Source organism: Lutzomyia longipalpis, chromosome 3, assembly GCF_024334085.1.
Source record: "Lutzomyia longipalpis isolate SR_M1_2022 chromosome 3, ASM2433408v1".
Taxonomy (NCBI): Eukaryota; Metazoa; Arthropoda; class Insecta; order Diptera; family Psychodidae; genus Lutzomyia; species Lutzomyia longipalpis.
In genome coordinates, this window is record NC_074709.1 from 25,104,617 (window position 1) to 25,129,723 (window position 25,107).

At 35.9% G+C, this 25,107-nt stretch overlaps 3 protein-coding genes across 3 annotated transcripts in view; all 3 read right to left on the reverse strand.

Annotated features, from left to right (window-relative positions):
* LOC129792945 (beta-1,3-galactosyltransferase 5) overlaps nucleotides 1-25,107 on the reverse strand; it is a 1,144,668-nt gene that overhangs the window by 758,186 nt on the left and 361,375 nt on the right. The window lies entirely within an intron of this gene.
* Nucleotides 219-2,536, reverse strand: LOC129792922 (uncharacterized). Its single transcript, XM_055832339.1, has 6 exons — nucleotides 2,118-2,536; nucleotides 1,687-2,040; nucleotides 1,421-1,625; nucleotides 1,120-1,310; nucleotides 897-1,059; nucleotides 219-833 (listed from the first exon to the last, which is right to left on the reverse strand). Exons 1-6 carry the CDS (start codon nucleotides 2,496-2,498, stop codon nucleotides 376-378), a joined length of 1,752 nt encoding a protein of 583 aa, XP_055688314.1. The 5' UTR covers nucleotides 2,499-2,536; the 3' UTR covers nucleotides 219-375.
* Nucleotides 3,441-24,472, reverse strand: LOC129794277 (uncharacterized). Its single transcript, XM_055835056.1, has 5 exons — nucleotides 24,046-24,472; nucleotides 16,188-16,523; nucleotides 15,992-16,102; nucleotides 15,129-15,232; nucleotides 3,441-4,076 (listed from the first exon to the last, which is right to left on the reverse strand). Exons 1-5 carry the CDS (start codon nucleotides 24,470-24,472, stop codon nucleotides 3,597-3,599), a joined length of 1,458 nt encoding a protein of 485 aa, XP_055691031.1. The 3' UTR covers nucleotides 3,441-3,596.

Sequence of the window (25,107 nt, forward strand, 5' to 3'; positions counted from 1 at the left end):
TTGATGAAAGTTTGACTAAAGTTTGAGCAAAAATTGTCTATAAAATTACACACAAACGACGGTCAAATTTCGACAAAATATTTTCAAATGATTGTTTTTAAGGGTCGAACTTTCTTTCAACTAATGATCAATATTTGGCCAAACCAATTGAGTCAATTTTGATTGAGCGATATTTGGCCCATTCAAAGCTTTAATGAGAAATAATTTAAAAAAATACATTTTAACTTCAAATAATTTCTTTAATTCAAATTCAGGTTCAACATAAGCTTACTGATTGCATTCTCATAGTTTAAAAAATCCGTCTAATAGAAAATTTTGCATACATCACGTCACGTGTATAAGCAAATGTCGTACTTTCAAAAATAAAATTTAATTTTAAGCAACATTTGCCGTTGCAAGTGCCAAATTGTTGACTTTATTGATGAGATTGAGTACTTTTGGTGCAATGTATCGATCCTCCAGCTTGAAGAAGTGACTGTAGAGGAATGACCACACTAGGCGACTCTTCTGCGAAAAATTCATATTGAACACAGCGTAGATTTTGAGCGCCAAATCGAGAGATTTGATAAATGTGGGCTGTTTATAGAGGATTCCACAAAAGAAGACGTAGAATTGTGACAAACACCCGTAGTGTGGTCCAACGACGAAGATTCGTGGCTCAGGCGAATGCTTATCTACCTTTGCGGTTACTCTCTCTCCAATCTTGTACACTGTCGGGAAGCAGGTGACAAAATCCTCCTGAGCCTCGGTAACTGATGGTTTCTGGCACGAATTTTGTCGAGCCGGTGGGATTAATGCGTGAATTAGGCGGATAAGGAGGCAGTCCATTGAATCTGTGAAAAATGTTCAGGAAAATCGTTAAAAATTCAAATTTTTTCTTTAATTTATTTTCCCACCTAAATCTGTTGCTTGTGAGAAGTATTCCTCCAGCATTTTGTGATTCACCTTCTCCTTCATTTCTTGAATAATTATGGGCTTCATGGCAGTGTGGAGATCACGGAAATTACTAATTAGATCATATTTCTTCCCTGGATGCCTGAAATCAAAGTCAATCTCCACCTAAAATTGAGAAATTTAAATGAGAGAAAATTCCGGGAAATTCTTCTCAGATTTTCCTACCAAATAATATCCTTTGGGATCTCTGTAGCGTGGCCATTCGTTTAGGAAGCTGAGGATTTCCTCATTCGTCCAGATGCTACGACACCGTAGATCAAGCATCCGGAAACTTGCGCTCTTTCGCCATTCAAAGAGAACTTTATCCCAAGGATTGGAATTGAGTCTCAGCCATTCTTTTGATAATTTGTATTCATCTACAGAGGAAAAAATGGATTTTTCTGAATTTTCTCCATTTTGCAAAAAAAAACTCCCAAAAATATTTATTTTTATACGACAAGTGCTTGTGCAAGCGACGAATTCTCACCTTGAGAAATTGGGCTTTCAGTTTCAACCACAGAGCCCACGGAGAGCTGATGTTTAGGCTGTGGCGACCGCCGTTTGTGCCTCAGGGGTGACTTTCCCAAATTCTTGATGTATCCCGTCTTGTAGGACATATTCCTGTAGCGATCATACAGCTTCCCTGCTGTGTTCTTTGTAGCTGAGAATTTTCTGTGCATATAGTAGGTTTCCTGGGGAGAAAATATGTATTTTATTACTTCCGGAAAGCCGGAAAGAACAGGAAGTTCTTACAATTGTCTCAGAAGGGAAGAGTTTAATGATTTCCGATGAATACAGCTCAAAGAGATGCCGTGACATCATCATTTTCGTGGACATGTGGTAGTCAATGATGATGTGACAAAGAATAGCCTGTTCCTTGGACGTCAGATAGCCATTCCTTGCGTAATTGGACAGGATCTGCTGCCCTTTGGCTGTTTTGCAGAGAAGAGACTGCAAATTGAAGGTCAACTGATCATCATTGGCTGTTGCTTCATCCGGTGGATCAAAGGGAACGGGAGAAGCAGCAGCAGAAGTCTCCATTTCTGTGCACTCCACGCCATTGAACAACGCTGGAGAAGTCATCGAACAACATCCCAGAGGAAGACCCTGGAAAAAAATATAAAAGCAACAAAAGCTTTTAGAAAGCTCTCAGAATATTTTTTTTATTCTCCAGAGTGATCCACCTTCTGCCGCATCCTCCATTCTTGGAGTTTTCCTGTGAAGATAATTATATCCCCAATCTGTTCATCTCGCAGGAAGATGCTATCAATGTGATGATGATGCATCAGCATCAGGTGTGTATCAGTCTTAATGCCACAACCGATGAGCCTATCAATGGCTTCCTGCTGTAGCCCCCATTCCTGGAAAAGCTTCCTCGTTGGGGCATCGTCAAAGAGATTATTCCTCACGCGGAGTCTCTCGTGGAAAATCTCCGGAGCTTCGGTGGGTTCATCATTTACCTCCAATTTGACTATGGGCATGATGGGTGGAGGTTCCTCATCAGATGACTCCGTGACACGAATTTCTTCATCGGAAAAATCAAGAAAATCCATCAAAGCACTCATGTTTTGAAATTCAGAATAAGAAAACTTCAAAATCCAGCCCAGAAGTTGAGACTTTCCCGAGCAATGCATTACAGGTAAGTGATATTAGTACCCCCATTTGAGGTAGATAAATTCCATTCAAAATTAATCGTTTATCACTACAGTCACGTTATAACGAATTTTTCTGTTCAAATCTGTACCCAAAGTATAACAAAGCAATAGTGAGGACACAAACCCAGCTAAATACCGTCAAATGGGGTGAATAGGATACATCTGGGAGAATACCTTTCCTTTGTAAGGTGTGTAAGGATTTTTCAAATAGGCTGAGACTAAAAACAAGGTCCTTTACTTTAAGATTTAGATCTAAACCAATTTCTGTCGGCACCTAAAATTAGTTAATTGTATGAAATTTTCAGGAATAACAGATTTTGACCAAAGAAATGAGTGGCAAGGCAAACTAGGAATTTTTAGGTTAGGCAGTTAATTTTGATCAGAATATTCCATTTTGGTCAGAAGAATGATTCATTTTGTCAGAAGAATCTGCCATTTTAATCAGGAAAATAGGCATTCGATCAGGATAATAAGCTGTAAATCAAATTCGAATTGGCACATTCTCCTGATCAAAATAAATTATTCTTCTGATCAAAAGCAGATTCTCCTGACCAAAAGTAGAATTTTCTTTTTTTTTCAATTTTTCCCAAATAAAATGAAAAACTGAAAATTTCGCATGAAAACGTTAAAAAAAACTTTTTTTTTACATTTATTTTATTTCTTTATTTACAAGACACATTGATAATTATATATTTTTTCCATTATGTACAAAATAAACGGACAAATATTCGATGTTTCTCCTTCCTACTTTCTACAATTTTCTTCTTTGAATTTTATAATTTTCTCATTTCCTTTTAAAATTAATATTTTTTAATAATATTGTAAGTTTTAAAATAAAAGCGACCGGAAGTCGCGATTTTTTGAGAAATCTTTTATTTGGTTATGCTTGAAGCAGATTCTTTTTTTTTTTAGTAAAATGAACCTCACACGAGAAAAACATTTTGGTCTGTTGCTGGACTCGTAGAGATCATCCCCAAGAGACCAAAGTATGGTATTAATCTAGGCCAGTCACGTTACATTAATCTCTTCGTCACTGTCGGAATTGGATTCGTAGTCATCGTAAAAGATTTTGCTCTTGTCCTCGGCGCCATCGGGCATTCCTAGTGGGAGGGTGCCATTAAAGTTGGCGGCGTCGGGATGTTCGTAGAAGCCACCGAAAACTTGGGACCTTTGGTGACGCGCCTCCTCGGAGAAATCAAACTTGAAGCCATCCCCAGAGTCCGTAGCAGGAGACTTCGAGCCCATCTCAAATTTGGGCTTCAGGGCGTCGCCTGGAGATGATTTCGGGGGTGTTCCCTGCTGTGTAACATCCATAGGTGATGAAGGAGGCGATAGGGATGTAGTGCGGTCACATCTGGCGTCTGAGAGATCGGGATTGGGGTTGTTCTTGTTGGGAAGGGTCTGATCTCGTGAACCTCCGCTAGCCAGGAGCTCGCGTTCCTTTGAGTTGCGCCACTTCATTCGACGATTTTGGAACCAAATTTTGACCTAAAAAAAATTTAAAAGAATAAAAATTAATTAATTGAATTGAATAAAAATGATCTAATTAGTTAAAAATCTTTCTTCTTATTTTATATTAACCCATTCACAAGGGGTACTTGAATGAAATTATTCGGATCTTTGCAAATATTCGGATTTTGTTAATGTTTGTAAAATTCATCAAAGAAATCAAAATATTTGATTTTAGTCTTAAAACGGCTAAGATATAAGAGCACAAGCTTAAAAAATATTTATTTCAAGCCTAAGAAGGATTAAAATCAAGTCGAAAATAGTAAATTCAACCCGAAACGTACTAAATTCAGGTCTAAAAATGATTAAATTAAAGCCTAAACGTTTTCAGGCCTAAAAAGGCAAAGATGGAATAACAAAATCTGAAAAAATTTTTTTAATTCAAGCCTAAAAAGGACGAAAAGTAGTCAATTGAAGCTAAATAGTAGTAAATTCAACCTGTAACGTGTTAAATTCAAACCTAAAAGTATTATGTGGTTTTCAACCCTAAAGAGGCAGATTGTTTAATTAAAGCCGTAAAATGTCTAAAATTAAAGCCTAAATAGTGGTAGATTCAAGTCGAAAAGGGTTAACTTCTTTTCGATTTTTATTAAAATAAAAATATTCAAATTTTTGAGGATTAATCCTCAAATTGATCCTCGTTGAAAAAATGGAGTCTCTTTGGCGATTTTCTGTTATTTTTTTAATTCTCTAAAAGACTAAAAGTGTCCTGAATTTTTTCTCTAATAATGATTTTCTCATACAAAACGAATAAACTTCTTTTGTGTAAAAAATATGAATTCTGAGGCGATTTTTACAAGTTCATCGTTCATACGAGTAACTTCTTAGCACAAATCTCTTCCTATTTTACTAAATAAACTAATTTGGACAATTATGGGTTAAAAAAAAATTGCAAATTAATTAACTGAGCACAATTATTTTCGCCACACAACTGTTAAGCATGCACGCAGAGTCCCCACATCAGTGTCCAATATCCGCAAATCTGTCGCCACCACAAAACATTATGTTTGCAAATTTTTTTCACCGCACTTCATGCTTTAAATTTGAATAAATTTAATTTAAATAAAATGAAAATGAGTGAATAACGTCTGCCTGAATGTAGGTATATAGTTGAGCGCTCGTGGGAAATGTGAATGCAAAAAAAATTAACGTGACCTGTCGCCGCATGTGGGAAAAAAACCAAAAGTTCTGTAAACAATCCTTGAATTCATCTCGCAACTCACGTGCTGTCTGATTGAGATTAATTGCTGATTAATTGCCGATCGAGTAATTAAAATTTCTTCCTTTTAAGATACCTCTTCTCTTTGGGAGAGTTGAAAGAAAAAAGCTTCAGAGCTAAAAATAAGAAAAAAAATTGTTTGAGAGATTTTGATTGCGACGGTTGTATCTTCTTGGCAAATCTTCTCAATTTTTAATCAAACACCACGCGATGAATTTCGCCGCATTGAGCTGATGATGTGTGGCAAATTGTGCGCCAAATTACCAATTATTCCACCCAAAATTGCACAATTTCTTCAACATGGTGCGTGTCCCGCCGCAATATCAAATACAAAATTGCTGCTTCTGCACGGGGATGGAATGTGTGTCAATCAGATGGTTGCTGTGGCGCGAGATGACGAAGAATGGTACGATCTGTGTGCTTCCACCTTAGATAACAAAATGTGCGCACCTCCACTCCACCTGCCCCCCCTTTCCGCGGCATCGTCGTGGAGAAAAGTAAAAGTGGCGCGGTAATGCGATTTTTTGCCATTGGCACACGATCGGTGGTTGATTGATGCGAAATGGGTGTTTGATTGATGTTTTGGGAGAAATTTTTCTAATATCTTCAAATCAATTTCATCAGTTCAATTACACGAGCCTCTCCCACCGCCGCGCGAAGCTCCAGAAATAGCCAAAAACACGCGCTGTTCTTGAGGCAAACTCTTTGACTCCACAAAGAATTCCTCCACTGCGGGGACTTTCCGCCGAATAGCAGCGTTCATTGACCCAGAAAAGCGAGCAATGATGTCCAAAACGTCTAATAAAAAAAAATCTCTCTAGCCTTGGTACTTGGCCTCTATGCCCATCTGCAGACACGGAGGGAGTTAAAGAGCAACCAAGGATGCTCCAAACAGCACGTGTCTGCATGCAAATTGATGCTAAACTGCTGCTCGTATTTGGCACCCAAATTGTCTCTGACCAAACTTGAAGATCGTGATCTTCGGACAACATAATTTGGAGTATTTGTTAAACAAAGCGTAAAATGTTAAAGGTACTTGATCTTGACGATATTGACCTGTTTTCTTTACTTCATTGCGCTAAGAATTTTCTCAGAATCCTCCACTAATTTTTTCATTGAGAATTCTCTTGAAATTCTTTTCAATTTTTTTTTCAAAGAATTGTTTGCCATGAATTTGGTAAATTTTTCCAGAATATTTTTAACCTATTTTTAATGTTAATTCTTTACAGATTTCTTTTTCTGTTTTCAAGAATAAGTAAGAATAAGTTTTTCAACGAAAATTCGCGATATAAAAGGCTGTAGAAAAATCTCTTTGAGAATTTTTCTGATTTTTTTTTAAATATTACTAAAAGTATTAGAGATGTCTTGGCAGAATTTTCTTAGAATTCTTCTCTTATCATTTTTTTTTGGGAAATGCTCAAAAGAAATTTTTATTCAAAATTTTTATGAAATTCTTATCCAGTAGTGTTACAAACATGTTGGTCAGAATCGACTGAATATTCAAAGATTTTTCTCCAATTATTTGGGTAATTCTTTTTGATAGATTATAGGGCCAAAAAAAGTCTAAAATGTCAAAATTTAAATATTTAAAAAAAAATGAGGAAACCCTACTAGTCCTTGAAAAAAAAAACATTTAAATAAATTTAAAATAAAAGAATCCTTAAAAATAAATAATTAAAACTAATTTTTGTTAATAAATCCTATTTATGACCAAACATTTTGTGCAATTTCCTGCAGATTATATGCATACATATACGAAGCATCCCCCAGCATGGAACCCCACAAGATCTCTGCATGAAATTCAATCCCATTTGCGAAAAGCAACCACTCTGTTGCACTTTGTGCAGATTGTTTTAGTGGCGGGGAGTGCGCAAATACCATTAAGTGTGCAATTAAAATTGTCTGCTGAAACTGAATCTCTCAATGTGGGCCCTCTGCAAACACGCAGAAACATTTGTAGCAATTTGGCAGCATAGACGATGCGTCCATGCGGTTCCTCCGCCTCTTTTGCTTCCATGGGAAGCATTTAATGAATTTCTCCCAGCAATTAAACAATCGTCAGATCTCTTTGCGCGCCCGCCTTCACCGGAAGGAGCGAGAAGCAAATTGATTGTGATTGAGTGCACCACAAGGGAAAGGAAAGCGAAAGGGCTCGTATAGGTTTTGCTGCTAAAAGCAGTTAGAGCTGTCGATACGCGTTAAGGTTCCCCGCGTTGATATTGAGAGAAATTTTCAATTTAAATGTGGTGCGTTTTGAAGGCTGAAATACCTTCAAATGTGAAATGTTTAAGTACAGCGGACTTCTTTTTTTGCTTTAAGAAAAAAAAATCTAATGAAGGTGAAGAGAGAAAATGTTTTGGAATTTCTTTATGTAATAAGAGAAAGATAATTTGAAAGATTAGCGCTCAAAAACAAAAAGTTAAAAAAAATGGAAGTTTTTTTTCTCACTAGAGGGCGAAAGTATATCAAGGGGACATCTAGTGGCAAATTGAAATTGTTGATTTCTTTTTCTTGTAGAAAAAATTCTTTAAACTAATTTTATTATTTTAACGAACAAAGGCTCTTTACTAAAGTTAATTTTTTTTAAATAATTTTTTAATGTTTTTTTTTTAGTTCTGAAGACTTTAAGTACCTATTTGGTTATTATATAGATAGAAGTATTATTTATATTAAACAAATACGAGCAATATCTCTGGTTCTGCAGCAAGTAGCAAATATTTCAAATTCAATTTAATTAATGTCGATTAATTATCGATTTATGAATGAATAAAATAAATAAAAATTTATTGCGTAAATGTTTAAAGCAAGAATCTGTCGTTAAACGTCTCGCAGTCTTCTGGGGAATTTCTTAAAGCTTGAAGTGAGACAATCGGCATCATTCTAAAGTCGGCAGGATGCATCTTTAGAGCCATCCGGGAATTATTGATGAATTTATTAGCTCGCAAGACAAATAGCTTTATACAATTTACATCAATTTCAATTAGTCACAAGAGCCATCACACTTGGACTGTATAAATCGACGTAATCAAGTGATGTTCTCAAATGGTTGACAAACAGAAAATCCAACGTTTGGATTAATGTTTGAATTTTGAATAATAAAATTTCCCTCAATGGACGTAGATGTTAATAATTTGTTCAAGAGGATGGTTCGATGTGTTGAGAGTGAAAAAAAGACTCGATGATGACATTGCCGATTTAGTTGGATGCCAATTTGTCATCATCAACTGCGGTTGTCATCGATCAGCCTAGGCCGCCCTTAGAGGCCAGCCCTCTTCTAAATAAAATTCAATTGAGTTCACTTTCACCCTGCCACACAGCAGGGTTGCCGGCTATTGTGTGTTGCCTGTAGAAATTTACAAGAAAAACCTTCCTCCAGTATTTGAAAGGTAAAAATTTCATCAATGAAGACTCGCCTCGAACTCCCTCGCGCGAGAGAGTTCAATGCTCAAGTTCAGCAAATTGCCGCCAAATACTCCTTCGTGGAAGTTCATTGAATCTAAAAAAAAATGAAAAGTCCATGCTCTTTGAATTATTCTTTGCGTGCACGATGGACAAGCTATGAGCTTCATACCTGTGAGAGCCCACCTTAGACCAACATAAGTTATAAGACATTTGCGTTTGCCTTTTGTACCGTGTGAGGTCAGTTCTTTTGCGCAAAATTGCGCAGTGTGCAAAGTTTGCACACTCTGGCAACAAGGAGAAATTCACAAAATAATATGAACGCCCTGTGCGGCAAATTGCTAGCCTTCCCCAAAGCGTCTCTTTTGCACCTTCAAGGTGAGCTTTAATTTCACACAATCCTACAATTTGTCCAATGGATTTGTACTCTTTAAGCTGATTTTTTGTTGTTTGTTTCCATTAAAATAAAACCAATAAAACTATTACCACGGTTTGACAAACAATTTCCGCCATACAAAATGATCTAATTAGTTGACGTTCTTTGCTTTTATTTTCATACTCATGATTTAGAGTTGGTAAACATGTCTTGTAAGTGACTAAATGATTAATGATGGAGTTAATGAAAATATTTGCAAGAAATATATTTGAATTTGAATTGAGTTAGAGAATTAATTTGCAAGTAAACTATCTAATATACAGAATTTTAAAAAAATCTTCGACTTCTAATAATGCAGATTTTCTCAGAAAATTTCCGAGGGAGGCCTCAAAATGAATAAACTCCAAGGGGTGTCTATCTGGCGAATATTTTGGTATTTTAAGCGAATCGGTCGAATATTTCGGAATATTTGACTTCTCATGAACATCTCTTGCTAAAAATCCAAAAACTCAAAACCGAAAATGATCCAAAAAATATTTAGGAATTTCTAGTTTGAATTTAGACTTTTTTGGGTTGAATTTACTACTTTTTATCATTAATTTACTACTTTTCGGTATGACTTTAGTCCTGTTTTTAGGCTTTAATAATGTTTTTTTTTAAGTTTTGTTCCTCAATCTTTGCTGTTTTGGAAGTGAAAATCTATTTATCGGCTTGAATTTATTTTTTTTTGGGTTAACTTTTTGTCTTGAGTTTAAAACTCTTCGGTTTGAATTAACTATAAAACTTTTTAGTCTTTTTTAGGCTATAATTAATATTTTTTAAAGCTTTTTGATATTGGAACTGCCTTTTTTAGGATTGAAAACCAAATACTTTTAGACTTTAATTAAGATAGTTTTGGGTTAAATTGACTACTTTTAGTTCTTTATAGGCCTAAGTTAAATATTTTTAAAGCTTGAATTGAATCTTTTTTAGGCTTGAATTGAGCATGATTAGGAGTAAAATCACTATTCGGTTGGATTTTAATTCTTTTAAGGCTGGAATTAAATATTTTTAAGCTTCTGTTTCTCAATCTGAACCATTTATAGACCAAAAACCATTTTTTTTTATTTCTTTGGCAAATCATCCGAATATTAGCGAATAATCCGAATAATTTTGTCCAGATAAACCCCCTTTGCTAAACTCCTTATCAATTCTTCTGATTCATATTTACCTAATGTTTGCAGGTGTATCTAATTTGTAAAATACAAAAGTAGCCTGCGCTGAGCTTAGTTGCTTATTCATTCCTATCTGTACCACTTAATCAAATCTCCAATCATCTCAACTCTGTTTTATGTAGTGAAAGAATCCAAAGAGCACCAACAAAACACATCAATCATACCTCCGTTGCGTAAGTTAAAAATTCAAGAGCAATGTTTCTCAAATAACCAAAAATACTTGCCGCAGGAAAGGGTCACCCCGAATGGTTTTACAATTAGCGATCTTGCTGAACAGATCTATCTCAAAACATATTGCATTCACTTTTCTTGTGCACATGTCTGCCTCTCTATATACATGTAATCTTACCCACAAAGTGGTCCACCGTGTTTGACAAGAAAGTTTTGTTTTGTTAGGAGATTAGGAGGAAGCATAAAAAAATCTGTAATAATATTAAATAATAAATTGACGCCACTTGGGCGGAAAGGAGGAAATAAAAGGACGCTATATAGGAAAAGTCTTTCACACATTTTATATAGGTAGCTCTGAATGGCTTTGGCGAAAAAATGTGAGCATTTTACGGAAATTAAAATATCACCCAATTGTGCCAAATGATGGATTATGTTGTCGCCATGAGAGAGAGAAAGAGAAAGATTGGTCTCATCTCACATTGGCAAAAGGTGAGATGTGTGCGGCAAAAAATGATCGATGAATTTTGACGTTCATTTCATGCCATTCGAGCTCACCAAACAATTAAATTGGTTACGCAACCTTTTCGCACTAATACACCGTTCATTTTATGGAAAGAAAAAGATGAATTTTTGTAACGATTTTCACTTCAACAGATTAATGATGCGGTGCAACGAATAGCCTGAAGATTTTTTCTTCACATATTTATGAGTTAGAAGAAATTAATTTGTCACCCAGGAATCTTCTAAGAAACCTTCTTTCTAATTAATTATTCAAACGAAAAGAAAATGTTACTCATGCTGTGATTTTTATCGGTAGTTTTATGTCGTTTATGCTGACATGAGTATAGGTAGTAAGGCAAAATATTCATTTTATGGGAGATAAAAATGTTAAATCCAAAGAACTTATCAAGGAAGTTCTAAAGATTTTTTTTTTTAATTTTCTGGAAGTTGAGTGTTTGAGTCGTTATGAATTCTTCGAACACCAAAGACACCAGAAACAAAGCAACTATAATTGGATAAATTGTTGGTAAAAAACATTTCTTTTAGAATTATTGATTATTCTTATTCAATTTACGAATAAGAATTTTTCAGAAAAAATGCGTGTACTCCGATTATTTTGTCGAATAAGGAATGAGCTCTCATAGAAACGAGTAAACTCCTTTTAGTTGTGATTTAGCATGAGATTCTTAGGGAAACTAAAAATTTAAATAAGAAGAACTAACACAGATTTCCCTTCAAGAACGTACAAAACAGCCCTAATTCCTTTCCCAGAGGAACATGCCAGGGAACAAGCGGTTGTCGTGCATAAGGACATGGGCTTTGGGAAATTCGTCCGCATATATTGGAAGGGCCTTAGAGAGTAGCAACGGAGGGTTGATGGGTGTCTGTTGGTGACAGATACGAGAAAAGGCGGGAATACTCTGTTTGTGAATTATTACACTGTTGAGGATGCAAATGTGTAAATTGCTTTGGATTTTCACTCAACTCTATGTGGGAAATGCCTTTCGTGAAAATGCGCCTGCACTTGATACACTCCAAGTATTTGTAGTCCCCCTAAAATACCCTCCAAAATTTGCTTTCGATGTTTGCTAGAATTTTATTGCAAACCCATATTAACAACATATTTGAACACTATGGACTTCCTGGTGCAAAATAAGAACCATAATGTGTGTCTCGTTGTGAGAGGAAATCTCCTCAATTTCCTCCCACACTTCCTGCATCTCAATTAGGGTATACAGAGTGTGTGTGTGGGTGGGGGTGGAGGGGTAAATAAATTAGGCCGACACACTTCAGCCTCTGGCCATCAAATAAATGCTAATGACAATCCATTGAAAATTAATTCGATTAATCAAATTACTTCCAGTGATGATTTTTTTGTCATTCCTGCCGCCAAATTTTACCGCAGGGTGATTAAGATTTTTTTCCACCACCACCCTCTCTTTTCTGCTAAATCACTGGAAAAACGACCCCAACCCTCGCGCCAGAGCAAAATCATTCGATTCCTATCCTATTAGGGTTTCCCTGCAGAGCTGTTCTGCCGCGCAAGAATCTTCCTCCGCTCTCACTTTGAATATAAAGTAGCACCCCTTGAGGGTGATTGAAAAAAAATAAGGGTAGTGGGGGTGAGATTAAATCAAATCTAGATGATATTGAAAACATCAAAGTTCAAGTGTCAACTGCAGAGATTTTCCTAAATCTCCGCAGGGTGGTTTTGGGAAGGAATATAAAATAAATAAAGTGGGTAGAACATTAATAGTTTTAAAACATCGCCCATTAGGGGTTGATCCATTATGCTCTGTACTGTGTTTGGTTCCCCCACCATCAACCTAAGCCAATGTTTGCGCATAAATTTAGGGCCACTTCAGCATAAAGTTATCGCTGTTGATTTAATTTATATGTTTCTGACCCTATTTTGGAAGAGCTTTAAAGTAATTTTGATTGTCAACCACAGAAGAGATTTTGGAGATTTTATTGAGAATTTGATTTTTATAGTTTCCGCATTAATTTATAGGGGGATATTTTACATATATTATTTTGGTTAGTTGACACAAATAGCCCCGATTGTACCTATAATCAGAATATTTCATAAGCATAATTTTGAAGATAAAAAAAAGTTTTCAATTTTCTCCAGTAAAACATATAAATTTCTTTGGAAATTTATCTTGATTTTTTAATGTGCTTTAATGCTTAGATTTCAAAGGTTTCTTGGTCGCTGAATTAGGTCCATTATACTGTTTTTGTAGTCTTTGTACAATATCTTCTTTGTTCGTTGTACATTTTTAAAGAGAAATTTAGAAACTAAAAATAACTAAACTCCTTTCTATTATTTATCTGTGAATGTATTGTTTCCTTGTCAGCTTGAACACCCCTAAAACCACATAAGAAATCCTCTCAAGCATCCCCTAGAATAACTTTCTTCTGCACAAGTGAGGAAAATCCATTCGATGGCTGTGCTATCTCTATTTCCCATTTTTCGCCCAATAGACAAATTGTTGCCGCACCCGAGCATATGTTACCAAATTTTCCTCACACGCAATTTTCCCGGATAGCGTATCTCCCTCTCATTTTACCAAAGAAGAACTCACACAGAGAGCATTTAACACTTCGTCTCTCTGTGGTAGCGTACACCCGAAGGTGGGATGAAAATTGGATGCGGGTGGAGGACACGCGATGATGCTTTAGGTCTCGCCAATAGTCACAATATTTGCCTTTTTGGCAGAGGTGCGAATGAGGAGTGGAAACAATTTTATGGATAAAATCAATGGTCCAGCAAATCTCACATTCACGGTGACTCTGCGAACGGAACTTGCACTTTGTGCGTCTTTCGACACCATCTCGCGCCCGTCTTATTTGTGCAGACAAACAATACAATGTATGCGCTTCAAGCTGGGGGATGGGGTCAAGGTGCTTCAAATGCTTCAAATTGTATTTGATTAAAAAGACTTTTTGAGCGCATCTGCACACAATAAAAGCTCTCCTCGTATTTTTTCTGCAGGAGCTTTTGCACCGTATAGAAGCTCCCCAAAAACTCTGTGAGTTTGTGAAAAGTTTTAATTAAAATTCATGTTTATTCATTGTATATTCCAGCACGTATATTTTAAAACTAAAACAGTGGTGTACCCAGCGAGACGAGAGATAACCACTGCATCGCTGATTTTGTCAAATAAATTAGTATATGAATTAAATTCAAATTGAAGTACATGAGATAAAAGTTTTCCAATTTTCTCTACCGGAAAACAAATCACTTTTCCACCCAATGTTTTGTGTCTCTATGCGAGTATTTTCCACAATTAAATTCAATGGAAATTTGTTTTGTTAATGATGACTAACACGCGGTGGTATGAGGGGAAAGATGATGAGTTTTATTGCTCACTGGCTTTTGTTCAATCTGCTAAATTTTCAGAGGATTTTTGGGTCAGTGGGTGGAGAGGAAATTTTATTCTCTTTCAGATTTTTTTGATAAAGAAATTCTTTTGTGTGAATTTAATGAGAATCTTTGGCATTAGCTCTTTTCGGTTAGAGCTTTTTAATAAATTCCTGAAATCGAATTTCCCGCCAGAGGGCCTATTTATAGTGCAGCCACCTAGTGTCAAAATTAATATAGTTCTGTTAGCCGTAAAATTAACTAAACTAATCAACAATTTAATCTCAATTAACGTCTTCTTTAAACAAAATTAAATTCAACGAATGATTTTTTCAAAAGATTTTCCTTCCACATAAATATATTTTATAACAGTGTAACTCCATCAAGTGGCGTATACACAAGTATTAATATCAAATAAAATTATATTAGGGTTGGTTTCCACACTCAAAACTCTTAAGGGAAAGTCAGTGTGTATGTATTTGTGATGCCTTTTTGGAGAAAAGCCAGGGAAACTTCGCGTTCTCGCCTAGAAAGGCGTCTGCGCACACGAAAGACGCTAGCTGGGTGAAAAAATGGGCGGAGTTTGATTGCCATGTACACAGCAAAATTTAATTCTCAAACCCCGTGTGGCTCTTTTTTTTCTCTCTCCTCACTCTATAAACATATACATACCTACAATACCACATAATCACAAAATCCCCTCGATGGGAAATGATGTTCAGACGGAAATGCCAATGTTGGATTTTATGCAAAAATGTTAAGAATAAAAAATAAAAATCAAAAATACCTGCGAATCTTTAAGTCCCAGACGTTCAGCCAATTTTTTCCGGTCAGGTTTGCTGATGTATTTTTGCATCTGAAATCTCTTCTCGAGGCCCTTCCGCTGTGAGTCTGCAAAAGACAAAAATGCAGCAAAATGAAAGATCGTGCGCCGCAGACATTTCATTATTAAAACCATTTATATTTAAGCAGAATTGTCGAGAGCAATTAATTATGCTTTCTTTGTTGCACATCACAAACAGAGGACGATCCATTCTTTGGGGTGACAATGCACGAAAATGTCTTGAGGAGCTTCCGCTATATAATAGCGGAAGGATGTCAGTAAGTTTATTGTTTTATTTTGGCAAGATAATTTGCTCTAAGCTCTCAAGGGCGAGAGGGATCATATCTTTTGATCAGAAAATTCTGCTTTTGATCAAAAGAATATTCCGTTTTGGTCAGAAAAATATTCCAGAAAAATTGAAAATGCTTTTTTACATTTCTTAGAAGTAAGAAAAAATTATTCTTTGCAAGAAAAACCTTAAAGAATTAAATTAAGACAATTTTTTTTAGCTCAAAACGCCCAAAAATAAAAGAAAAATCACACAAAGAGGATTTTCTTTAATAATATGGTGCGTATTCTGCGACTAAGAAATCCTTGAAATTAAAATTTTAGAAAAGATTCTTGAAATTTCAAAGATTTTATTGTCGTAGAATAGGACCCATTATCTTTATGCTCAGTTTTAATTTAAATAAATTAAAATCCATTCATAGAATAATAAAAAAATCCTTTATTTCTTTTATCTTAAAAAAATTAAGAAATTTATTTCTTCATTTTTCAGCCCAAATTTTCCCAAAAAAAACGTAAAATTTAAATGGTTAATGACTTACCTGAGAAAACAGCCCTTCGCATCATCCCTCGGCGGGGTTTCCCTCGTGTTGAGTGTGCCCACGGGAAACCTTGTCCTGGTGGAAGGGGAAACACCTGAGGTCCAGTACCACCTGCAAGAGAGCCCCCCAGTAGAAGCAGAATTACGTGATGAGTGAGGCCGAAAAGCCACGTGGAAGGGAACAAAGAGAAACTCACCACCCATGTAGGGATTCCGGCAGTGCGCCAGAAGGGAGTGAAGGTGTGGGTGGTTGAGGCCATGATGGAGAAAGGGTGCTGGACGACTGGCCAGCGGCTTTGCGATGACTTTGTTGTCACGCGAATGCTGGAGTCGTGCCTCATCCCCGTCCACGCCGTTCGGTTGGAGCCCATTTTGGTGCGGTGGCGCGTGGCCCAGCTGATGGGGGTCCGCCTCACCACCCACAACAATGTGTTGCTGCTGATTGCCATTCACGAGGAAACCGGGATTCGCTAATTGGTTGTGGTGGATTAAATTATGTTGAATGTAAGGCCAGATATGCGGTTGGATGAATTCTGCAAATGGAAAAATGAACGCATTTTAATTAATGCAGACGTGGGTCCGTTTTTTTCTGCTACCCTCCAACTTCTGGGGTGAAAGTCGATGAAAGTGATGGAAAGCCCACATTTCATCGTGAATTTTGTGTGGTTTCTACGTGTGCAAAGATGAATTAACATACTGCTGGGGTGGAAATGTATTATATATAACTTTTGTGTGAGAATAAATATAAATTTGGAAAATTCTTCTTTTTTTTTCGTTAAATTCTGAAATTTGAATTCTCTTGAGTATATTTTCTAATTTTATTCATATCTCTTTGATTTTCTGGAATAAATCCATCCTTGGCTGATTTTTAAAGTTCAACGATTCTAACGATTTTTTTTATTATCCTTTTGGCTTAATTTAATTATCAACAGACCATGGCAAACGTATGCAATGCACGTCAAGCTAAATTGAAACACAAACGATCTCAAAATTAATAATAAAAGAGCCTCAATGGATCTTCTACGCACCGCAAAAAGGTCCTGAAAAATTCAATGGGATTTATTTCCACCAAATAAAATCCGAAATCAAAACAGAGGCGTTCCCCACAAGAGGCTTTTCACTTCATTTTAAAATTCCACACAAAAAAGCAACATAGTGTTATTTTATTTTATCCTCAACCATCCCGAATCTCCTTTCTTCACCACGAAAATCCTTCCATGCGGCCAGGAAAAAAAAGGAGTGCAAGACCCGCAATAGCTCTGGGAAAATATCCCTCAGGGCCAGGATCAAACTCGCAAAGCTTTGTTATTTATTGTAAACAGACATAATGTTATTCTTGCACTACGCTAAATCCTCCTCGTTTTTTTTTTTTCTACTTCGAAACAACCCCTACCCCAAACTACCCCGCCCCGAATTGCTCGCTGATGGAGGCTGCAAAAACAGCAATCATCATCGTTTTGCATTATGAATTATTATTGTCGATGTTGTCGCCTAAATCCATTGGGATCAGGACGTTTTTTTCTCTCTCCGTGTTTCCTGACAATCTGTGGTGCATTTCCCCGATATAGGACCAATTGCTGCACATCGACAATTACACTGCAGAGCCGATTTGGCCGCATATACGAAACATATATAAAAAGGAACTCCGGGAGGATGCGAATAAAATAATAAAATATAAATCCACCAAACCCATTGTCCAAAAAGGGGAAAAACGATTGAAAAACACGAGAAAAAACAACACGGGGAATGCCTTTTTTGTGCACTCTCAAATACACAATTTCACAATTATGGGCTGTTCAATTCCCTTTTTTTATGCCGATCGTCATTCATTTTTATTCTATCCCGAAAAAAACATCATGCTTTTATTGCTATAGCTGCATTGTATCTCATATTTTGCTATTTAATAGGTATAATGTATATTTTTATGATGGACTACCCGAAGAATGATCTTCCAGGTTGTAATGCGAAAATAAGTGTGGGATTTTTCGATTATTCCACCATTAATTTTCCGCGCCAAATTCCACCCATTTATGGGCAAATTTCCCATTCACGTGGAGTTTTTTTTCCAACCATATGGGACACAGAGGTGAGGCTGGTGGGGGGTAATTGAAAAGGTATTAATCTAGTGTTTCATAGGTAAATTCATTGAACTTTTAGTGCTTTTTTTAGTGATTAAAATTAATGAATAATAATAAACAACAAACATGAATTGAGAAGATTATTTTTCACTTAATAACGAGCTATTTGAATTAACGGATTTTCATGGAAAGTTTAAGAACTTGGACGAAATTCCTGAAGTTTATTAGACAGGAATTATTTTTTTAAGACTTAATTAAGACTGATTACGGGCCGAATGTTTTTTTGAAAGATTTCTCTGAATTTTATTGCGTAAAGACAGTAAAGTACCTACATAATACCTTTATAATCTTCGAGCATAGAAATTGGTAAGAAAAATCTAAAAATACATTCAGCCCCAAATTCAGACTGAGCTAACTTTAAAACCTAACACTAAAACCTAAAATGGTTTAAGTAAGACTAAGACTAAGACTTTACTTCAATCATTTTGGCCTAGATAAAAAGACTCAAGCCTGAATTGAGAAAACTTAGGCCTAGATTTAAAACTAGTCTGCTGATTAAAAATAATTTTTTTTAATCCAGCTTCATCTAAATTTTTTAAATTAAGAAAAAATTAAGGAATTAATTAATTAAAGAAATAAAGAATTAAAAAAATTAAGGAAATTATGTTTTAATTCATTTCTACGAAATAATTTTAAAGGAACCTTTTGAACATTTTTAAATCCACATAAGAGTTTTTTTCAAATCCAAAAAGTTTTATGAAAATTTTTTGTATCATGTTTCGGAAGAAATCCGTTAAAGAAACCTATAAAATATCCTGCAAAGGTTCATTATCTTCTGCAAAATAAATACATTTGTATTTCACATGTAGAAATGTCTAAACTTTAAGATTCTATCTGAATCCTGATTTGCCCATATGTATATACTTCAGAAAATTTTACTTTCCTGACTTTGGGAGCTTAAAGACTGCATAAAAAAATTATTTTTACGAAAATTAAACGAATTCGGTTAAAGGAATTCGATTTTAGAATTTTTTAATTAAGAATTTTGGTTGAAAATTGTCTTTTCCAAACAATTTAAAAATCAGACTTTGTTAAGATTTCAAAAAAATCTGAGTTAAATCTAAATCTCTTGAGATGAAGACGAAACTATAAGTCTTTAAGTCAGAGCATTAAAACTGTTTTTTCGATTATTTAAACCAATTCAAAAAAATATCTTTCTATGCTTTGTTAACTCTTTAATTCAATGAAGAAAATCTCAATTATTTGCTTTGCAAATCCACATTTCTACCCAAAACCTGCTTCAACATAGTTTCCACCCCTTATTGAGTACAACCCCAATGGAGAGCATTAAATTTTCAATAAAACACCTCCTCAAGTAGGGGGTGAAATAATGTGAGAACAAATGATGGTATATAAATCCAATAATCACATCGATAATCTACCCAAATGGCTGAGAAAATGAAAGAGTGCACTAATAAAAGAGTATAAACCGCGTATTGGAAATTTATTTGGCACTTTGGCACTCTATTGGAAATCACACAGCAGTGTCATAAAACTTTCCTTTGTATATATCGTACGAGATATCGGTGCGAATGGGGGTGGTGGTGGATTGTATATAAATTGCTTCCTGCCAATGGATTCGTAAATGTTCGGCACAATCGATTTGGAGCACTTGCTTCCACAATTGTCTGCCCTACTGGTGGGTTGGGGGATGGGGTGTGAGGAGGAAGAGAGAGCAATTACCGGACAGAAACAGCCGTCGGCGAAGACCAAAAGATACGTCGAAGAATCTGGTGCTGCGGAGCCATAATCACCGGCATGGGTAAGGGGCCCACCTCGGTTGTAGCAGATTTATGTACTCGCTCTCTCTCTCTCTCTCTTTGCCCAGACCCCCATCGAGACGCCTTTCGGAAGCATCCCTACGTGCTGCAGAAAGAACCCCCCGTCCTGCCGTCCTACTCTCAGCACTATGCATTGTTTAAAAGAGGGACCCCAGAGAGCGTCTCGTAAGTGAGCCACCAGCTGACGCGATTTTATATATTACTCCAAAGTGGTTCACCATTTACCCACCCTCCCCATTTTCCCATTCTGCCGCATACATATATAGCTCTTCCTGAGCCGAGGGGGTGGACTACTTCTACCACCCCTGCAAAAGAGCCCCCTTCTGGAAATTTTACACTGTTTGTAGCGTAATTATGTCGTTTTATTTCAAAAATTTCCTCACTTTTCTGCAACCCCTCCTATTTGTGCTTTCAACTCGTGTTGGAACTTCCAGAATTCTACATTTATCATTCTACTGTGTCCTGTTTTTTTTTCTTTCGGTTAGATTAATTGAAAATTCTCAAAAGCCTCCGGAAGGAGGAAGTCTTAATTAAGTTTGTATTTAATGGCAGATGGTGGATTTTTTTTCTTAATTTATTTTTGTGGAATTTTATGACCTCTGTGAAGGAGTTATTTAGTCGGAAAGTTAATAAAATTATAGAGATTTGTGGGCTTCTAGGGGGAAAACCATAAAAAGAAATTCTTAAAGAAGCTTTTTCTATTCAACCCTTTCGCGTTTTTTGAGTCATGCGCTGACCCAATCATGAAACATTTTATTTTTTCAATTATTTATGAATTTAAATTTTTTTTCAAGTTAGAAAAGCATTAAATTCACGCAAAAGAGGCCATAAAATACGTTCTGACTGAGAAAAGTCATCTGAGAGCATTCATGGAATAAATATCATAACAAAAGAGCGCATGTTTCAATGTTTTTATGTTAGCTTTCAAAAGCTTTAAATACAAAATTGATTTATTTCACAAATTTAAAAAAAAATTCTAAACATAGAAAACACTTTAAATAATCCCAGAATAAAGCACAAAGCTCAGAACAAAAGCAAACACACCGGAATTCTCCTCCTGAATTTCCGCCCAAAGTTAGTAAATTGTGTGTGTGAAAATATTTAACAGTCGGAAACGGAAGTAAATGCCGCCAAAAGGCGTTAATTCAAGTGAGAAAATTTACGCTTCACCTCAACACTTCTGGGGAGCTTTTCACGTACGGCTGCCTTTTTGCCTTAGAGCGTTTTATTTCAAAATTTCTACCCCCATAGTTCATCTCCCCACGGGGATGATTCTTACAATTTCCGCATGTTGGGTTGGTTGGTTCACCTTCAAGGCATCGAGGAAACAATTAATTATACACTGCGGGAAAAATTTACAGGAAGCTTTTTTTCTGCACTCTATGGCTATTCCCGTATTTCCGACTAATCGGAAGCAATATTTTTTCTCACTTTTCACTTTTCTTTTCCACAGAAAGGCAAAGAAAAATAAATAAAATAAATCACGCAAAAATTGCATTTCTCACGATTTTTCATCTTTTTTTCTTCTTTATTTGTGGGAAAGTGTTTAATGTAGATTTATTGATTTTATTCTTCTAGCTAATTGATTTTATTTAAACTTTGACGATGAATAGATGTATGATTTGTGATTCACGAGGAAGATGAGGAATTGATTGAAATACAAAATGCTACTGGAATGATTCATCTCTGAGTGTGCTTGTAAAGCTGCTCAGCAAATATATAAAAATCAAATTAAATTATTTATTTGCGAATTTGTACGAGGTCTGTTTGTTTATGCAGAAGAGAAGTAAAGAAAAAGAAATTTTGAAGAAAGATTTGCATGTTTAGCGTCTCTTAAGATGAGAAAAAATTAAATTAAATAAAACGTCTTTGCGGTTAGAATTTCTTTAAGTTTACGGAGAACTGAAAAAAGCAGGTCTCAATAAATTGAAGAAAAGTCACAAATTGACGCTTTTGGCAAAAATGTTCAGTACAACGATTCTTACATCAAATTAATCATTCCAAATTTTATGGAAATTAACTTAAAATTCTCAAGAAAAATGCGCAAAGAAATACAAATTTCCTTACATTTGATTACAGGACATGTTTGCATAATTAATTCCTGAGCCAAATTCATTTATAAGCCTTTTAAACATCCCAACGAACAAAATAAGTTCTATAGTATTCTCATTGAATACTTCAAGTAAAATTTATAAAACCATGAATATCCTAGAGAACGCTTGTAGATAGCTCATATATGTCTCTCAGACCATTATGAGACAATCTGGCGCACTAATAAGGGCCTACAAGAGTTCTCTAGGATTATCCTATAACAGTGTTATAACTGTCTATGAAAAATATTATAAGAAATTTTGATTGCTTATTAGTGCGTCTTATAATATACTATGAGAAACTTATAGCATTGCTTATAAGAAGATTATAGAACTTACGAAAAAATTTGTAAAATTAAAAAAAAAATAATTTTAATTATTATTTTTTCAATTTTATATTATTTTGAATTTTTTTTGGTATTTCGTATTTATATATCAAATTATTTTGTGATTATATTATATGATTATTTTATATGTATAATTGATGAACATATGTCTTGGATAATTTCCTCTGCATTGCGGGAACATATCTGAAAGAGTTGAGAATACACACATATCTTGCCACGCAAATGTGTGAATTTCGTATTTAACAAAACTCCTCAGAATTTATTTCTACCGAAGTATACGGGATATTTGGTACACTTTTATACTCGTAGAACATTATGAGAGCTCTTAAGAACCTTCTGAGAATTGAATTCTTATAACGATCTAGTTAGCTCCTCAAAAATGCTCTAACAAAATTTCGCATCTCCCTTCAGAAAGTATTGTACGTACGTGATAAATTTACTTTTTCGTGTGAAAATTTGCCTTTCTGAGCTACCATACTTTTGCATGGTAGAGGCGATATGTCAATGCTATTAAATACGAGAAAAAATACTTTCTTTTTTTTCTTTGAAAAATCAACTACGCAAAGAATTGTTGCGCATTTTAGATCTCAATAAATTAACTTATATTTAGCAATAAAAATTAAACTTTAATAATAATTTTTCATTAAGGGAGAAAGAGGTCTCATAATAATCTTATAAGCAGTTCTATAAAATTCTTATTGAGTGCTATAAGCTTTCTTTTGAGTATTTTTAACTTATAATACCCCATTATGAAACTTATTTTCTTGTAGATGATTGATCCTATATGGATGGGCTGTAGGCTTTTATAAGAAGAGACTATTGGAATTATTTTCCTGAGAACAAATGACTCATATCGAAGTCCTATAGAGAACTACAATCATGGCTTACAAGAGCAAAATTCTAGTAGAATATATAGCCTATTTAATCCCTTTATAAGACAAAAAGTTCTGTGTTACACCATTATAACACCTTTTTAGAACTTTTAGTCTTTTAAGCCAAATAAAATGTTTGTTGGGATCCTTCCTTCTTTACTTTAACAACCTAATTTGTAAAACTTTTACATTAGCTTGTTTTAGGCTATTTAGATTCGGAAGGAATCCAACAACCGTAAAAACTTAAAATGGAGAAGAAGAAGGATTTGTTCCAGAATAAGCCTATCTTTTAGGCTGCAGTGAACAAATTTACACCTACACTATCATTTCTAATATGAATGTTAATCTAGGTTTAGAAATAAGAAGCTACTAAAAAAAATAGTAAGAATAAGAAGTCTATCGGTTTTACATGAAGAAGCCATTTTAAATCTCCAAGACTAACGAAAGCACGTTAACTGGAGTTATTAGTAGAATTTCTGAGACTTTGTGCAACGTTTCTAGTTCTGCTAAGATAATCGTAAAAGCCCTTGAGTAGAGAACTTAAATTCAGCTTCAGACTTTAATAAATTACTTTGAAATGTCTGAAGAGAATAAAAGTCCTGCTCCGACTTTATTGGTCAAGTCGGCACTATAAATCAAAGTTGGACCTTGACCTGAGCAATCATTTAGTCTTTGCTCCAACTTATTAGATCTAATTTCAGGGCTTCCGTCTATTCTTCGATCAAATAACTCAGAGCTACAAAAAAAAAATTAATTTGGTTTTAGACTAGACTATGATCAGGATAAGAATGAAGGGAAGAAGCTTGAGGACTTATGCATTTTCTTACCATTTCTAACTTTGACACAGTCCTTCTTATCACCTAAAATCGCAGATACACTGAATTTGAGCACAGGTTTGGCGGTTTCTTTGAGGATCGTCTCCTTCTCATTGACAAATTCCGCCGCACCGCACTTGACGCACTTAAAATCCACATCACTGTCCATGGAGCGCCGAGAAAAGTGCCCACACTTGGCGCAGCACACCTCAAAGGTCATTCGCCCATTGAGCATTGTGTAGGTCCTTATGAGGTCCTCTGGCAGCCCGAGGCGTTCCTCAGGCTGCTGACTCAGCTGCATCTCGAGTCGCGTCGGTGAGTCACACAGTGAGTCCTTTAGGTCCGTCGACGTGGCCTCTGATTCGGAATCCGATACCAAGGAATCCGTCTGATCGTCCTTGTCATTGAGGATGTTATCGACGAGGAAGGCCGTCGACATATTCACGAGCGCTCTTACTCTACTACAGCCGTGCCACAATCACCATGTCGCGTGGCGATGCTTTATTCCAAATTATCTCCTCACCTGTCGCACTAAAATTCCACCTCATTTATCACCTCAATCACCATTTTTTTTGTATATGTGTATTATGTATACCTGCACGCGAAACGTTGTGAATGTGGGTCAATTGTTTATCACTTTCGCGTGGGTGTTGCATGTAAAAATACCTCCACAACTCCTGCGCGGATTTTAGCGCGAAAATTATGTCGCGTGTCGCGGATGAATTGCATATGCACCGAACCTGCTGCACAATCAACAATGCCGAAAGATGTGCATGAAACAACCCTTATGCGCGAGTGAGGGTGGCTATGGGAAAAGCGTGCACGCGTGGCCGTGTCTCTGGCGGAACTGAATGGAGGAAGCCCTGAAAATTGGTCGGATGCAGTGTGCCAGCGAGAATCCAATTGAGGACACAATCAAATTTCGGTGGATCGGGGTGCGAATCCCACCCCTCCGACGCCGGGGTGCACATGTGTGTGAGAGCGAGAGAGAAAAGAAGGGTGGAGAAGCCACGGAAGAAGCAACCCCGAGATGATGTGCTGAAGTAGGATGGATTGCCGCTTGAACCCCTGTGC